At 38.0% G+C, this 17,070-nt stretch overlaps 1 protein-coding gene across 4 annotated transcripts in view; it reads left to right on the top strand.

The window, feature by feature from the left end:
- Positions 1–17,070, top strand: part of CNOT10 (CCR4-NOT transcription complex subunit 10) — a 71,253-nt gene that overhangs the window by 17,689 nt on the left and 36,494 nt on the right. For all 4 annotated transcript variants that reach the window (XM_079113983.1, XM_079113982.1, XM_079113985.1 and 1 more), the window contains exons 6-9: positions 3,049–3,135; positions 3,780–3,863; positions 9,349–9,466; positions 16,884–17,033. In XM_079113983.1, the coding sequence (XP_078970109.1) occupies positions 3,049–3,135; positions 3,780–3,863; positions 9,349–9,466; positions 16,884–17,033 (439 nt within the window). The remainder of the gene's footprint in view (positions 1–3,048; positions 3,136–3,779; positions 3,864–9,348; positions 9,467–16,883; positions 17,034–17,070) is intronic.

The following is a 17,070-nucleotide window of genomic DNA, read 5'->3' as shown; positions in this document are numbered from 1 at the left end:
GTATGATTAATATTTGTGGTTATGAAATATTAACAGCTTTATTGAGATGTAATTCACATAAATGCCTTTTTTTTCTTTTTCTTTTTTTTTTTTAAGGTTCCCATTGTCTAAACCCAGTGAACTACCAATTTAAAGTTTGGTCTTTTATTATCACTAATTTCCGAACATTTTCATCGCCCTAAAAAGAAAGCCTATATTCATTAGCAGTCACTCTCCATTTTTCCCTCCTCACAGCTCTGGCAGCCACTAATCTATTTCCTGTCTCTGTGAATTTTCCGAGGCCTAGACATTGCCATATAATATGTGGCCTTTCATGACTGAGTTCTTTAACTTACTATGCTGTTATAAATAATGCCAGTGTGAACATTCATATACAGATTTTTGTGTGGGCATATATTTTCAGTTCTTTGAGGTATATATTTAAAGGTGGAATCACTGGGTCATACAGTGACTCCATAATCTGAACTTGGGCATTGTGAAGTGTACCAGTGGTGTCAACTACTTGAGATGCTGAGGTGGTGGGACTTGAGACCAGGAGTCAGCCTGAGCGACATAGCCAGATCCCACCTCAAAAACAAACAAAAATATCCATAATCTAAATAAACAGCTTAGCTATCATTAGAGAAAATTTCATCATTTAAGTTCTTCACAAAGAGCACACATTTATGACAATTAAGCTTTTTCATTTTCTGCTAAGAGACTTCATGGGGGGGAGAATCAAAGGGAGATCAGTAGAGAAAAGGCTCTAGGGAGAGTGCAGAGGGGAGGAAAAGGGGAAATACTGGTGAATAATATTTGCCAAACTATACTGTATGCATGTATGAATATGTAACAATCCCACCTTTATGTACAGCCATTATACATCAACAAAAAATATGGAAGAATGGGGCTGGTGTTATAGCTCAGTGGTAGAGCTCTTGCCTAGCATGTGTGAGGCACCAGGTTCAATTCTCAGCACCACATATAAATAAATAAAAATAAATGTCCATTGACAACTAAAAAGATATTTTTTTAAAAATGCCGGGTGTGGTGGTACATGCCTATAGTCCCAGCCACTCAGGAGGCTGAGGCAGGAAGATCAAGAGTTCAAAGCCAACCTCAGCAATTTAGCTAGGCCCTAAGCAACTCAGTGAAAGTTGTCTCTGAATAAATAAAAAGTGGGCTGCGGATGTGGCTCAGTGTTTAAGTGCCCCTGGGTTCAATCCTTGTTATCAAATATATATATATATATATATATATGGATTTAATATATATGGATTCAATATATTCAATATGGATTCCATATATATATATGGATTCAATCCTTGATATCAAATATATGCAGATATATATAAATATATATATATATATATATGGAAAAAGAAAAAAGTAGATCCTGCCAGGCCTGGTTGCACATTGCACATGCCTGTAATCCCAGCAACTCTGGAGGTTAAGACAGGAGGATCACAATTCCAAGGCCAGCCTCAGCAATTTAGACCCTGTCTCAAAACAAAACAAAAAATACAAAGGGCTAGAGATATAGCTTAGTGGTTGAGCACAAAAACAAAAAGAAAGAAAAGCATCCTGGGCTTGTGTTCCTTTTGTTTGTGTAGTTGGTTATGAAGGGGTAACTCCTTTTATCTTCCATACCTACCCCTTAAAAAAAAAAGGTGTAGGAAAACAGATGGTCAGTACCGTTCTGCCTGAACCAGTTCTTAAGGTTTAAAAATAAGCATCTAGCATGTTTTGCTTTTTTTTCAACTTCCCAAATGTGTATGTAAGGAGTTTCAGTTGGGTAATCTTAATGTTATTCCTAAGCATTGTATATTCAAAATATTTTATTTTTATACTCAGTACTTCTGTTTGCTGAAATATAATTTAGTTCAGCAGATGCTTGCATGTTCTTCTAGGTACTAGAGTGACAACGATGACAACTACAGTTCTTGCTTTTGAGGATCTTGAGTGGGGAGATATAGATGGAGTAACATCAATTCATGGACAGGGAGGAAAGAGATTAGGGAATGTTTCACAGGAGTTCGGATGTTTGATTTGGACATTGAGTGGTCTCACAAATGAAACAGGAAGGATAACAGTCCTGGCAGAGAAAACGGCACAATGAGTGTATTTGGTGTGCTACAGAAATTTCTGGTAATAAATTGAGTAGCCCCTGAGAAATGTAATGAAGAGCAGCAAGAGAAGAGATTGACAGTAAGAAAGGGTCATAGCCTGAAGAACTTTGAGCAGTTTTCTAGGATAAGTAAAGATTTGATGTTGGCAGTGTCTATAGCAGAGGTTTCAAGAAGGCAGTGACGTGATCTGGACTTTAGAAAAATAGTCTGATTAAACCCATGCTTTGACAGGTGTTGGGGATTTAACTCAGGGGTACTCAGGCACTTTACCACTGTGCTACATCCACAACCTTTTTTTATTTTGAAACTCTCATTAAGTTGCTGACCTCAAATTTGCAATTCTGTCTCGCTGCCTCAGTCACTGGGCATGCACCACTGATAATACCCATGCTTTTTATTTATTTTTAATATTTTTTTAGTTGTTGATGGACCTTTATTTATTTATATGTGGTGCTGAGAACTGAACCCAGTGCCTCACACATGCTAGGTAAGCACTCTGTCACTGAGCCACAGCCACAGCCCCTACCCATGCTTTTTAAAACAAGTTCATTATTTTGCTCAACTGTGAACTTCTCCTAAGTACTTTTTGTCACGTATTTCAGACTACTGAACTTGAATCTTTGGGAGTGGGACCTGGGGTTTTGCCTTTTTTTTTTTTTTTTTTTTTTTTGTAGGGGGCGGTGGTCCTGCATACTCTACCACTGAGCTATACCCCTAGCCTTTTTATTTTGAGACAGGGTTTCAATAAGTTACTGAGGCTGGTCTCAAACTTGTGATCTTCCTGCTTCAGCCTCCTGAGTTGCTAGGATTACAGGCATGAGCCAATGCACTTGGCTGCATTTTTAAAATACTTTCTACATGCTTATATTAACTTACTTGGGGAAGTCAGTTATGACCAAAAGTATTTAATTTTGATTAACTTTGTTTTATCATCCTGCAGACTGGTAATAGTACCAACAAAGATGGATCTAATCATAAAGCTGAAAGTGGAGCTCTGATAGAAGCCGCAAAATCAAAGATACATCAGGTAGGGTAAATTTTAAAGGATGGCTATATATCATCTTTATTTACTTGTAATGAATAATGAAACTGTGTGAAAAATCATTAGTGTATAATTCAATGCACATATATTTATTTGGCTTTGAAAAGTTAGTTTAGAAGTACATTTTTCCTTCCAAATACATTTTACTCTAGATGATAGTATAATATAATTTAAATTATTCTTCAAAAATTTGAGATAAATAACCTGGGAATATACTAGATGATAAAATTAATTTGTGGGATTTTAAAAATCACTGTTAATTGTGCAGATAAGAATTCATAAGATTTTTACTTGGAACTCAAGTAAATTTTATCATTTTTAGTGTTTTGGAATATATTCCAAGAGTTCAATCAAAATAGAATATTTAAGAAAAATTTAAACTTGTCTTTGCAAGTAACTGGTATGACTGTTGTAAAAAGGTTGAGTTTAGGGCTGGGGAGATAGCTTAGTCGGTAGAGTGCTTGCCTTGCAAGCATAAGGCCCTGGGTTCGATCCCCAGCACCGCCAAAAACAAAAAACAAACAAACAGAAAAAATCAGGTTGAGTTTAATTTCCTTAAGTAGAAAGTAAAACTTTAGCATGTGTAAATTATTCTTACTTCTTCAATACTATCATTTTTCCTTTGACAGTATAAAGTAAGAGCTTATATCCAGATGAAGTCCTTGAAGGCATGCAAAAGGGAAATCAAATCAGTCATGAACACAGCTGGAAATGTAAGTTTTTTCTGGACTCTTTTCCGTTTGTGGCATTATTATTTAGTCTATGAATAATTATCAGTTTTAAATAATTTATTTTGGACTGGGTGTGTAGCTCAGTGGTAGAGAACATACTTAGCATGCATAAGGACCTTAGTTCAAACTTGCACCAAATCAATAATTTATCTTAGTCTATTATGTATACTATTAGATATAAACCTTGATACTATAGAGTTGGGCATTAACAATCATACTGTCTCCATAGTTTAATATATTTTTCACTTAAAATTACAGCAGCTTGAGCCAGGCGTGGTGGTGCACGCCTATAATCCCAGCAACTCAGGAGGCTGAGTAAGACAAAAGGATTGCAAATTCAAGACCAGCCTCAGAAACTTAGTGAGACCCTCTCTCAAAAAATAAAAAGGGGGCTGGGAATATAGCTCAGTTCATAGAGTGCTTGCCTGTTAAGCACAAGGCTCTGGGTTCAATCCCCAGCACCTCAAAAAAAAATTAAAAAGGGGCTGGAGCTGGAGCTCAGTGACAGAGCTCCCCCAGGTTCAATCTCCAGTACCACACACACAAAAAAGAAAGAAACCATGGGCAGAGGGTGTAACAGTAGTAGAGCACTTGTCTTGCATGTGCAAGACTCCTGGTTTAATCCCCAGCTCTACCAAAAACAAGAATTACAACAGGGGCTGGGGAGATAGCTCAGCTGGTAGAGTGCTTGCCTCACAAGCACAAGGCCCTGAGTTCGATCCCCAGTACCGCAAAAAAAAAAAAAAAAAAAAAAAAAAAAAAAAGAATTACAACAAGCATTTTCCCTTTGTGTGTAGCCTTCAAAATCTCCATTTAAAATAGCTGCCTGGTATTCAATTACTGGTTTATCACTTAAACATTTTGCTAATATTAGGCATTTATGTTTGTGGTTTTTGTTGTTGTTGGGTTTTTTTGTTTTGTTTTGTTTTGTTTTTGTGGTACCAGGGATTGAACCCAGGGGCACTTAACCACTGAGGCACATCCCCAGCCCTTTTTATGTTTTATTTTGAGACAGGGTCTTGCTAAGTTGCTTAGAGCCTTGCTAAATTGCTAAGACTGGCTTTGAATTCCTGCCTTAGCCTCCCAAGACACTGGGATTTCTGGCGTGCACCACTGCACCCAGCTAGAATTTTTAGTGTTATACTCAAAACCTTTATTAAAACCTGTCCCTTCCAAAAGAGTTTTCACTTGATGATGCCTTAAATTTTCGACTTATACTAGAATATTTGAGATATAGTTACTCCTTTCGTATCTCCTCACCATATTACTCTATTAATAAATATTTTTGAAGATGGTGTAGAAAAGAAACAGAATTGTCAGAATTTAGACCTATGAAATCCTGAGGAGATACAGTTTGAAATTTCAAGCAGGATCCAGATTAGCCCTTGGAATAGACTCTGGTATATACTGTGAGGACAACTGTTAAAGAACAATTGAAGGCTAAGAGGGAAAGTTCTAAATAGCTAGCTAGCCAGCCATTATCAAACTTTCTTTGTATTTTATTTTTGCTTTTTAATAAAAGGCATAAGCCTGCCATAAAGAAAGCTATAGTCATAGTCAGGAGACAGGGCTAGGGCTGTGGCTCAGTGGTAGCACACTCGCCTAGCATGAACCTAGCTGGGTTCAGTCCTCAGCACCACATAAAAATAAAGGTATTGTGTCCACCTACAACTAAATATATATATATATATATATATATATATATATATATATATGTATGTATGTGTGTGTGTGTGTGTGTGTGTTTGTGCGTGTATGTATATATAAAACTACTGCATAGTCAAGGGACAAATGAAAATAAATGATTGGAATGCAGTACAGTAGTAAGACCTGAATTGGGGAAAATGTTAGGAAGAAGTATTACCACCTAGAATAAGTTTTGAAAACCCTTGTTTTCACTCTTGGCAACTCTATACCTCTGTGACAGGACCAGGGACTCTGCTCCAAACTCTGCCAGAGCAGTTATAAAACCAGGTGGATGACAAAGGAGTCACAGGCTGCTGCGGTGCCTAATGGCAGGAGATGTGCCACATAGTGCCAGGCTGAGGCTACTGGCAGGTCACCAGGAGTGCACCAGCCACACAGTCCCAGGAGGGCCACTGCCACATGGGGCCTGCTGATCACAGCAGCCAGGCCATTTTAGGTCTGTTTTTAATTTTATTAATGCTCATATGTTTTGTACATAAGCCTGAGCTTTGAAAATAATTAACATCAATTTGCAGAATGGAAAAAAAAAAAGAAAACCTTGTTTCCTTAGTGACCGGAACTCTGGGGTGTACAGGAAGCAGAGCAGAGGAAAAAGTAGGATTTAGAAGGGAAACCTATTTCTAAGCTAAGTGAATAAATGAAGGTAAGGATTACAGATGGCCTCCTAGATGGAAGTTACTATAGTGTTCAAATCTTTGCGTGCCTTTGGGCTCCAAAGAAGTACTATTTAGGGGACCTGCCACCATGAGGATTCTTAAAGGTTAAAGGTGACATGCAATCCAAAATATGATCTTTGGAATAACACAACTTTTTTTTTTTTTATTTAAATTTTCATTTTTACACACTGCATTTTGATTCATTGTACACAAATGGGGTGTAACTTTTCATTTCTGTGGTTGTACACAATGTAGATTCACACCATTCATGTAATCATACATGTACAGAGTAATACTGTCTGTCTCAGTCTATCTTTCCTTCCCCCACCCCTCCCGCCCCGTTTTCCTCTACGCCATCCAAAGTTCCTTCATTCTTCTCTTCCCCGCCACCCAACCACTCCCCTTTGTTATATATCATCATCCACTTATCAGAGAAAACATTCAGCCTTTGGTTTTTTGGACTTGGCCTATCTCACTTAGCATGATATTCTCCAACTCTGTCCATTTACCAGCAAATGCCATAATTTATTCTTCTTTATGGCTGAGTAATATTCCTTTGTGTATATATATTCCACATTTCTTTATCCATTCGTAAACTGAAGGGTATCTAGGTTAGTTCCACAATCTAGCTATTGTGAATCAAGCAGCTGTGAACATTGATGTGGCCTGCATCACTGTAATATGCTGATTTTAAGTCTTTAGGTATAAACCGAGGAGTGGGATAGCTGGATCAAATGGTGGGTCCATTCCAGGTTTTTTGAGGAATCTCCATACTGCTTTCCAGAGTGGCTACACCAATTTGCAACTCCACCAGCATCCATGCCAACACTTATTATTGCTTGTGTTCTTGATAATAGCCATTCTAATTGGAGTTAGATGAAATCTTAAGGTGATTTTAATTTGCATTTTTCTAATTACTAGAGATGATGAGCACCTTTTCATATATTTGTTGATCACCTGTATATCTTCTGTGAAGTGTCTGCCTAGTTCCTTAGCCCATTTATTAATTGGGTTCTTTGTATTTTCAGTGTAAAGTTTTTTAAGTTCTTTACCAATTTTGGAGATTAGTGCTCTGTCTGAAGTATGTGTGGAAAAGATTTTCTCCCACTCTGTAGGCTCTCTTTTCATATTATTGACTGTTTCCTTTGCTGAGAAAAAACTTTTTAGTTTGAATCTATCCCATTTATTTATTCTTGTTTTTATTTCTTGTGCTCTGGGGGTCTTGTTAAGGAAGTCTGATCCTAAGCCAATGTGATGGAGATTTGGGCCTACTTTTTCTTCTATTTGGTGAAGGATCTCAGGTCTGATTCATAGATCTTAGATCCAGTTTGAGTTGAGTTTTGTATAGGGTGAGATATAGGGGCTTAATTTCATTTTACTACATATGGATTTCCAGTTTTGCCAGCACTATTTGTTGAACAGGCTGTTTTCTCCATTGTACGTTTTTGGCATCTTTGTCTAATATGAGGTAACTGTACTTACTTGGGTACATTTCTGTGTCTTCTGTCCTGTACCATTGATCTACCTGTCTACTTTGGTGCCAATAACATGCTGTTTTTGTAACTATTGTTCTAGAGTATAGTTTAAGGTCTGGTATTGTAATACCTCCTGTATTGCTCTTCCTGCCCAGGATTGCTTTGGCTATTTTGGGTGGCATAGCAGAATTTTAGTGTTTACAAACAAGGCTTTCTGTTGGAAAATTCTTCTATGTATAGAAGGACTTTTTTTTTTTTTTTTTCCAATTTGGAGACGTAGTTATTCAAAAAGTGTATCGTAAGAAATGAGGAAAATAACTAAACCCTTCATAAGCATTAAAATAGAAGAGCTAGTTTGTGCTGTCTTTGGCTTCCAGTTAAGCCAGTGGTGGTGGTGCTTTGAGGAGCACCTACAAGTTCAAGGTCAGCCTAGGCAAAACAGTGAGACCCTGTCTCTAAAAAAAATTAAAACAAAAACGTAAATTGGTTTACAATTAGTAGTATAGTGGATGAAAACAGACAGTTGAGGGCTGGGGAGATAGCTCAGTTGGTAGAGTGCTTGCCTTGCAAACAGGAGGCCCTGGGTTTGATCCCCGGTACCACACCACAAAAAAAGAAAGAAAGAAAACAGACAGTCGATACTTTATAGCCTTTATTCTCTCTCCCCACACCTTTCACGACTCGGGATTGAATCCATGGGTGCTCTGTCATTAAGCTGCATACCCAACCCTTTTAATTATTTATTTTGGTGTGCTAGAGATCCCAGGGCCTCATGCATGCCAGGCAAACACTTGACCACCGAGCCACATCCTTAGTCTTTGCTTTTTATTTTTTATTTTGAGACAAGGTCTCACTAAATTGCCCATGCTGACCTTGAACTGGAATCCTCCTGCCTCAGTAGCTGGGATGGTAGGTATGCACCACCATGCCTAACTATAGACTGAATTCCTTTTTTTTTTTTTTTTTTTTTTTTTTTTCCCCCAGTAATGGGAATTGGACTCAGGGCCTCAAGCCAGCTAGGCACTCTACCCCTGAGCTATATATCATCAGCCCTACAGACTGAATTCTGATGCATACACATGTTGTACTAATTTGTTTAGGTACACCTTTAATCATCCTTTTTACATTTTTAGGTAGAGCCTTCACCATCCTTTTTTTTTTTTAATTGTAAATGGACACAATACCTTTATTTATTTATTTTTATGTGGTGCTGAGGCTCAAACCCAGGGTCTCACACAGGCTAGGCAAGTGCTCTACCCCTGAGCTACAACCCCAACCCCCTTAATCATCCTTTTTACAAAGTGCTTGCTATCTGACAGGTTTGAATTAGATTGAGAAAGCAGTGAAAAATTTAGAGACTAAATACATTTTGTTGTTGTTGTTGTTGTTCTAATTAGTTATATACAGTTTTGTGGGTCTCTGGATGCAGCTCAGTGTAGAGTACTTGCGCAGCATGCCATATATTCAGTCCCCAGTACTGAGAAAAGAAAAAAATGCTTTTTTGTGACCATGACTTAACTGATTGATATATAGTCTAGAACACCTACCTATGCAATATAATTATGATCTTATGATCTTGCATTAGGTACTGAAAACTAATTTTGAATAACTTTTTTTTTTTTTTTACAGTCTGCACCCTCTCTGTTTCTTAAAAGCAATTTCGAGTACTTACGGGGCAATTATCGGAAAGCTGTGAAACTATTAAATAGTTCAAACATTGCTGAGCATCCAGGATTCATGAAAACAGGTAAAATACAATTGTGAAATTTTAGTATTTTTTCCTGGCTCTTAAACTCCCTGTTGCTTTTTGTTTGTTTTGTTTTCCCTTGGGATGCTCTTGAGAGTGATTTTTGCCAGTTTTACAAATGAAAATGTTTTAATATCTCTGCTGCAGGAATTTTAGTGTAGTTTTGATTTCCATTTCTCTTACTACTAGAGATGTTGAACATTTTTTCATATATCTGTTGATTGCTTGTACATCTTCTTCTGTGAAGTGTCTGTTCATTTCCTTAGCCCATTTGTTGATTGGGTTATTTGTATTCTTGGTGTAGAGTTTTTTGAGTTCTTTATAGATTCTGGAAATTAGTGCTCTATCTGAAGTATGAGTGGCAAAGATATTCTCCACTCTGTAGACTCTCTCTTCGCATTGCTGATAGTTTCCTTTGCTGAGAGAAAGCTATTTAGTTTGAATCTATCCCAGTTATTGATTCTTGCTTTTATTTCTTGTGCTGTGGGATTCCTGTTAAGGAAGTCTGATCCTAAGCCAACAAGGTGAAGATCTGGACCTACTTTTTCTTCTATAACATGCATTGTCTCTGGTCTGATTTCAAGGTCCTTGATCCATTGTGAGTTGAGTTTTGTGCAGGGTGAGAGATAGGGGTTTAGTTTCATTCTGTTGCATATGGATTTCCAGTTTTCCCAGCACCATTTGTTGAAGAGGCTATCTTTTCTCCATTGCATATTTTTGGCCCCTTTGTCTAGTATGAGAAAATTGTATTTATTTGGGTTTGTGTCCATGTCCTCTATTCTGTACCATTGATCTACCTGTCTATTTTGGTGCCAATACCATGCTGGTTTTGTTACTGTTTGTAGTATAGTTGAAGTTCTGGTATTGCGATACCCCCTGTTTCATTCTTCCTGCTAAGGATTGCTTTAGCTATTCTGGGTTTCTTATTCTTCCAGATGAATTTCAAGATTGCTTGCTCTATTTCTGTAAGGTACATCATTGGGATTTTAATTGGAATTGCATTGAATCTGTATAGCACTTTTGGTAGTATGGCCATTTTGACAATATTAATTCTGCCTATCCAAGAACATGGGAGATCTTTCCATCTTCTAAGGTCTTCCTTAATTTCTTTCTTCAGTGTTTTGTAGTTTTCATTGTAGAGATCTTTTACCTCTTTGGTTAGATTGATGCCCAAGTATTTTTTTTTTTTTTTCGAGGCTATTGCAAATGGACTTGTTTTCCTCATTTCCCTTTCAACTGTTTCATCGCTTGCGTATAAAAATGCTGTAGGTATATGTGTGTTGATTTTATAGCCTGCTATTTTGCTGAATTCATTGATGAGGTCTAGAAGTTTTCTGGAGGAGTTTTTGGATCCTCTAAATATAGAATCATGTCATCAGCAAATAGTGACAGCTTAAGTTCCTCTTTTCCTATTCGTATCCCTTTAATTTCTTTAGTCTGCCAAATTGCTCTGGCTAGTTTCGAGGACAATGTTGAATAGAAGTGGTGAAAGAGGACATCCCTGTCTTTTCCCGTTTTTAAAGGGAATGGTTTCAGTTTTTCTCCATAAGAATGATGTTGGCCATGGGCTTAGCATAAATAGCCTTTACAGTGTTCAGGTATGTTCCTACTATCCCTATTTTTTCTAGTGTTTTGAGCATGAAGGGGTGTTGTATTTTGTCAAATGCTTTTTCGGCATCAATTGAAATAACCATATGATTCTTATCCTTAAGTCTATTGACATGATGGATTACGTTTATTGATTTACGGATGTTGAACCATCCTTGAATTCCAGGAATGAACCCCACTTGATCGTGGTGCACAATTTTCTTAATATGTTTTTGGATACGGTTTGCCAATATTTCGTTAAGGATCTTTGCATCTATATTCATCAAGGATATTGGTCTAAAATTTTCTTTCCTTGATGTGTCTTTTCCTGGTTTGGATATGAGGGTGATATGAGCTTCATAGAATGAGTTCGGTAGGGTACCCTCCTTTTCTATTTCCTGGAATACTTTGAGAAGTATTGGAATGAGTTCTTCTTTGAAGGTCTATTAGAACTCAGCTGAGAATCTGTCTGGTCCTGGGCTTTTCTTGGATGGTAGATTTTTAATGGCGTCTTCTATTTCATTGCTTGATATTGATCTGTTTAAATCGTGTTTGTCCTCCTGGTTCAGTTTGGGAGGAGCATATGTCTCTAGAAATTTGTCGATGTCTTCGGTACTTTCTATTTTGTTGGGATACAGATTTTCAAAGTAGCTTCTCATTATGTTCTGTATCTCAGTGGTGTCTGTCATGATGTTTCCTTTTGCATCATGTATTTTAGTAATTGGAGTCTTCTCTCTCCTTTTCTTTGTTAGTGTGGCTAAGGGTTTATTTTGTTTACTTTCTCAAAGAACCAACTTTTTTTTATGTCAATTTTTTGAATAGTTTCCTTTGTTTCAATTTCATTGATTTCAGCTCTGATTTTAATTATTTCCTGTCTTCTACTACTTTTGCTGTTGTTCTGTTCTTCTTTTTCTGGGGCTTTGAGCTGTAATGTTAGGTCATTTAATTGTTGACTTTTCATTCTTTTCTGGAATGGGTTCCATGCAATGAATTTTCCTCTTAGTACCGCTTTCATAGTGTCCCAGAGATTTTGATATGTTGTATCATCATTCTCATTGACCTCTAAGAATTTTTTAATCTCCTCCCTGATGTTTTTTGTTATCCATGTTTTATTCAATAGCATATTATTTAGTCTCCAAGTATTGGAGTAATTTCCTTTTTTTATTTTGTCATTGATTTCTACTCTAAGTTCATTATGATCTGATAGAACACAAGGCAATATCTCTATTTTTTTGCATTTCCTAAGGGCTGCTTTGTGGCATAACACATGGTCTATTTTTGAGAAGGTTCCATGTGCTGCTGAGAAGAAAGTGTATCCACTCGTTAATGGATGGAATATTCTATATATGTCTATTAAGTCTAGGTTATTGATTGTGTTATTGAGTTCTGTGGTTTCTTTGGTTGGATTTTGTTTGGAAGATCTATCTAGTGGTGACAGCAGTGCGTTAGAGTTGCCCAGAATTATTGTGTTGTGGTCTATGTGATTCTTGAAATTGAGAAGGATTTGTTTGATGTACAGGGATGCACCATTGTTTGGGGCATAAATATTTACTTTCGTTATGTCTTCCTGATTTATGGTTCCTTTAAGCAGTATGAAATGTCCTTCTTTATCCCTTCTGACTAACTTTGGCTTGAAGTCCACTTTATCTGATATAAGGATGGAAACCCCCGCTTTTTTACTGAGTCCATGTGCGTGGTAGGTTTTTTTCCCATCCTTTCACCTTTAGTCTGTGAATGTCTTTTTCTATGAGATGAGTTTCTTGCAGGCAGCATATTGTTGGATCTTTCTTTTTAATCCATTCTGCCAGTCTATGTCTTTTGATTGATGAGTTTAGGCCATTAACATTCAGGGTTATTATTGAGAAATGATTTGTATTCCCAGTCATTTGGCTTATTTTTGGTTTTTAAGGTGGCTTGGTTTCTCCTTTGAGTGGTTTTTCTCTAAGGTAGTTCCTCCCTTTGCTGACCTACGTTGTTGTTTTTCATTTCCTCCTCATGGAATATTTTGAGAACATTCTGTAGTGCAGGCTTTCTATTTGTAAATTCTTTTAACTTTTGTTTATCATGGAAGGATTTTATTTCATCTTCAAATCTGAAGGTTAGTTTTGCTGGGTATAGGATTCTTGGTTGGCAACCATGTTCTTTCAGAGCTTGAAATATGTTGGTCCAGGCCCTTCTAGCTTTTAGAGTCTGGGTTGAGAAGTTGGCTGCTATCCGTATTGGTCTCCCCCTATATGTAATCTGATGCTTTTCTCTCGCAGCCTTCAAAATCCTATCTTTATTTTGAACGGTAGGCATTTTCATTATAATGTGCCTTGGTGTGGATCTGTTGTGATTCTGTGCATTTGGTGTTCTGTAAGCCTCTTGTATTTGATTTTCCATTTCATTCTTCAGATTTGGGAACTTTTCTGATATTATTTCATTGAATAGGTTGTTCATTCCTTTGGTTTGCATCTCTGTGCCTTCCTCAATCCCAATAATTCTTAAATTTGGTCTTTTCATGATGTCCCATAGTTCTTGGAGATTCTGTTCATGATTTCTTACCACCTTCTCTGTTCTGCAACTTTATATTCAAGATTAAATATTTTGTCTTCATTTTCTGAGGTTCTGTCTTTCAAGTGGTCTAGTCTGTTGGTGATGCTTTCCATTGAGTTTTTTATTTGGTTTATTGTCTCTTTCATTTCAAGGATTTCCGTTTGGTTTTTTTTGAGAATCTCTATCTCTTTTTTGAAATGATCTTTTGCTTCCTGCAGGTGCTCTTTCAGCTATTGGTATTATCATCCATTGCCTGCATTTGCCCTCTTATCTCCTCCTTTGCTTTGTGAATCATCTTAATCATGTATAATCTGAAGTTCTTTTCTGACATTTCTTCTAACGTATTGTCATTGGATTCTATTACTGTAGAATCTAGATTTGTTTGGATCATTTTCTTCCCTTGTTTTTTCATGTTGTTCATGTATCTTCCCCTCCAGCAGTGCAGATCTGGGGTATTGCAGATTTCCCCTTATAGGCTTATAGTGGCCCTATAGGTTTCCAAAACCCTTTCTTTAAGGGGAGATCAATATTAGCAGTGCCCAAATCAGACACTATGCAATCGTAGACCAAATAGCCCCTGTGGGGCCAATAACAAAATTGTCATAATTAAAAATGAGTTCAAATGTTATCTTCGGTAAAACAAACAGGTTTGCAATAAGGTCTGCAGTTTCTAATGGAGGACAAAGAGGATGCAGAAGGATATAGAATATGGCTGTTAATGGGATAAGAAAAGAATATACAGAAGTTCTAGAAAATAGAAAGGGTGAGAGTGTAATCAAAAGAAATCAGATGTTAGCATGCAAAAAAGGGAGAAAGAGACTCTGAGGGAACAGGTAAACAAAAGGAAAAGAAAGCAAGAAAAGTAAAGAAATGAAAACTTAAATTTTTTAAAAAGGAGAAAAAAGAAAATCTACTGTATAACAGTCATATACTATGAAACCTCCCAGTATTCAGTAGCCTGATGCATGAGAGGTACCTGACAATGAGCTTCAAGCGTCCAGCAGGAGTCTCAGGATGGGATTTGCCCCACCTGAGGATCGGAGCTTTGGCTTCCAGGATTATCCAAGATGGCCGCTCTGGCTTCGAAATGTGTTGGCAAATGGGGAGCTGCAGCTCAGGGGTGGACGTGGTCAGCTGGAGGTCCTGGAGACAGGGTGCGGTTGGTCCGGTAGGGGTCCTGGAGGTCCAGTGTGTTTGGTGTAGTTGTGGGATACTGGAGGCTGGGTGCAATCAGTCGGTCTGGGTTCCTGGTGATAGGGCACAGTCAGTTGGTCTGGGGGTCCTGGTGGCAGGGAGCAGTCAGTCGATGTGAGGGCCCCAGAGGCAGGGAGTGATCGGTCGGGCTGAAGGATCCTGGAGACGGGGCTCAGTCAGTCCAGCCAGGGGTCCTATAGGGCCTGGCTGTTGTCTCAAAATGGCGGCAGCCACGTGTAATCAAACCTGCAGGTACTGTGACAGTGAACTTCCAGGCAGCAGCAGGCAGCTGGTGCTCCTCTGGTGGTCTGCGGTCAGTCTGCTGGCAGCTGTTGGACGATCAGGAGGTGAACCTCAAGCGTTGGGTGATGGATGGGGTAAGGTAGGCGATGGACAGGCGAGAGGCAGGCAAATGGCGGATGGTAGACGCCTGACAGTGAGCAATCTGCTCTCAAAAAAGGCGTCGATATGCTGGCAGATTGCAGGTCATCACAGCAGACAAATGGGGTAAACACCAGGGGATGGATAAGCACCAAAAACTGCCTCACCGAGAAACAGATATCCTCTGCTTGAATCCGTCGTTACGGAGCGACAAGGAATGCAGCCTCGTTCTAGTCCACCATCTTGGATCTCCCCAAGCCCTTTTTTTTGTTATATTTTGAGACAGGGTCTCACAGAGTTTTGGGGCGCCTCCCTAAATTGCTGAGGCTGGCCTTGAACATGAGATCCTCCCGTCTCAGCCTCCTGAGCCACTGGGATTAAGATGTGCATCACTGCACCTGGCTTCCTTTCCTTTTTTAAAATATTGTTATTTCTTGCCAGGTGAGGAGTCATACACCTGTAATCCCAGAGGCTCGGGAGGCTGAGGCAGGAGGAGCTCAAGTTCAAAACCAGCTTCAGCAACTTAGTGAGGCTCTAAGCAACTTAGCGAGACCCTGTCTCTGAATAAAATATAAATAGGGCTGGTGATGTGACTTAGTGGTTAAGTGTTCCTGGGTTCAATCTCTAATACCCCCCGCCAAAAAAAATGTGCGTGCGTGCGTGTGTGTGTGTGTGTGTGTGTGTGTGTAAAATATATACATATATATAGTTGTTTCTTAATTTAAAACTATACCAGAAGACAGCCTTTAGTTTTTAGTGTTAACTAATAAATGTCCTGATTATGAATTTGTCATTCTGGTCAGGTGTATGATTAAGAAAAAAGATAAGGACTATTCAGCAAATTATCTTGGAATGTTTGGGGAGCCATTTAGAAAAAGAAAACTAAAACTTGGATCACTTTCATTACACCAAAGTAATTCTTCATTGAGACAAAGATTAAAATATAAAAATAAAAAACAGGAGAAGAAAACTTTGATGAATAGTTTAATTTTGTGGTGGAGAGTGCTTGAATCAATATCATACAAGAAGTATAGAGTTTAGAAAATATTGTTAGAGATTTTAATCACATAAAAGTGCTTAACTTTTTTATGATTCAAAACAAACAATACATATTGAACCAGTCACAAAACATGACAAATAGAAGTGGACAGGAATATTTGAAACAGATGTGACAGAAGGTTTCTATAACATGCAAGTCAGCTGGTAAGTGATGGGGAAAACATCTGTAACTAAACTTTTAACCAGGTGAAAGACAAGATTAGGTAATGTACAGGTGAAGAAATACAAATGCCCACCAAACATATGAGAAGATGGTCAGTCACAGTCATGTTTATTTAAAGAGATGTGAATTAAAATAATAGTGGAAGCTGGGCACAGTGGTATATGCCTGTAATCCTAAGCAACTTGGAAGGCTAAGGCAGGAAGATTGTAGGTTCAAAGTCAGCTGTAGCAATTTAGCCAGGCCTTAAGCAACTTAGGGAGAACCTATCTCAAAATAAAAATTAAAAATGAGCCAGGGATGTAACTCAGTGGTAAAGCACTTCTGGGTTCAAACCCTGGTACTAAAAAAAGAAAAGGAGTTTAATTTCTTTTCAAGTATTTCCTAAGTTTCAAATATAGAATTACAGAATTAACTTATACTCTGTGAGCCTGCTTCTTTCGTGAGGGACATCAAGAGTAAAATATTTTCTGTAGACAGATTTATTTGTATTTTTCTCAGGTGAATGCTTGAGATGCATGTTCTGGAATAATCTCGGTTGCATCCATTTTGCCATGAGCAAGCACAATTTGGGAATTTTCTACTTTAAGAAGGCTCTTCAGGAGAATGACAATGTCTGTGCACAACTCAGTGCAGGTAGCACTGATCCAGGTGAGCCCGGCACTGGTGGACATTTTGTATCTTACTA

The sequence above is a fragment of the Sciurus vulgaris genome (assembly GCF_902686455.1).
Source record: "Sciurus vulgaris genome assembly, chromosome: 16".
NCBI lineage: Eukaryota > Metazoa > Chordata > Mammalia > Rodentia > Sciuridae > Sciurus > Sciurus vulgaris.
This window is presented reverse-complemented; position numbering and strand designations above follow the sequence as displayed.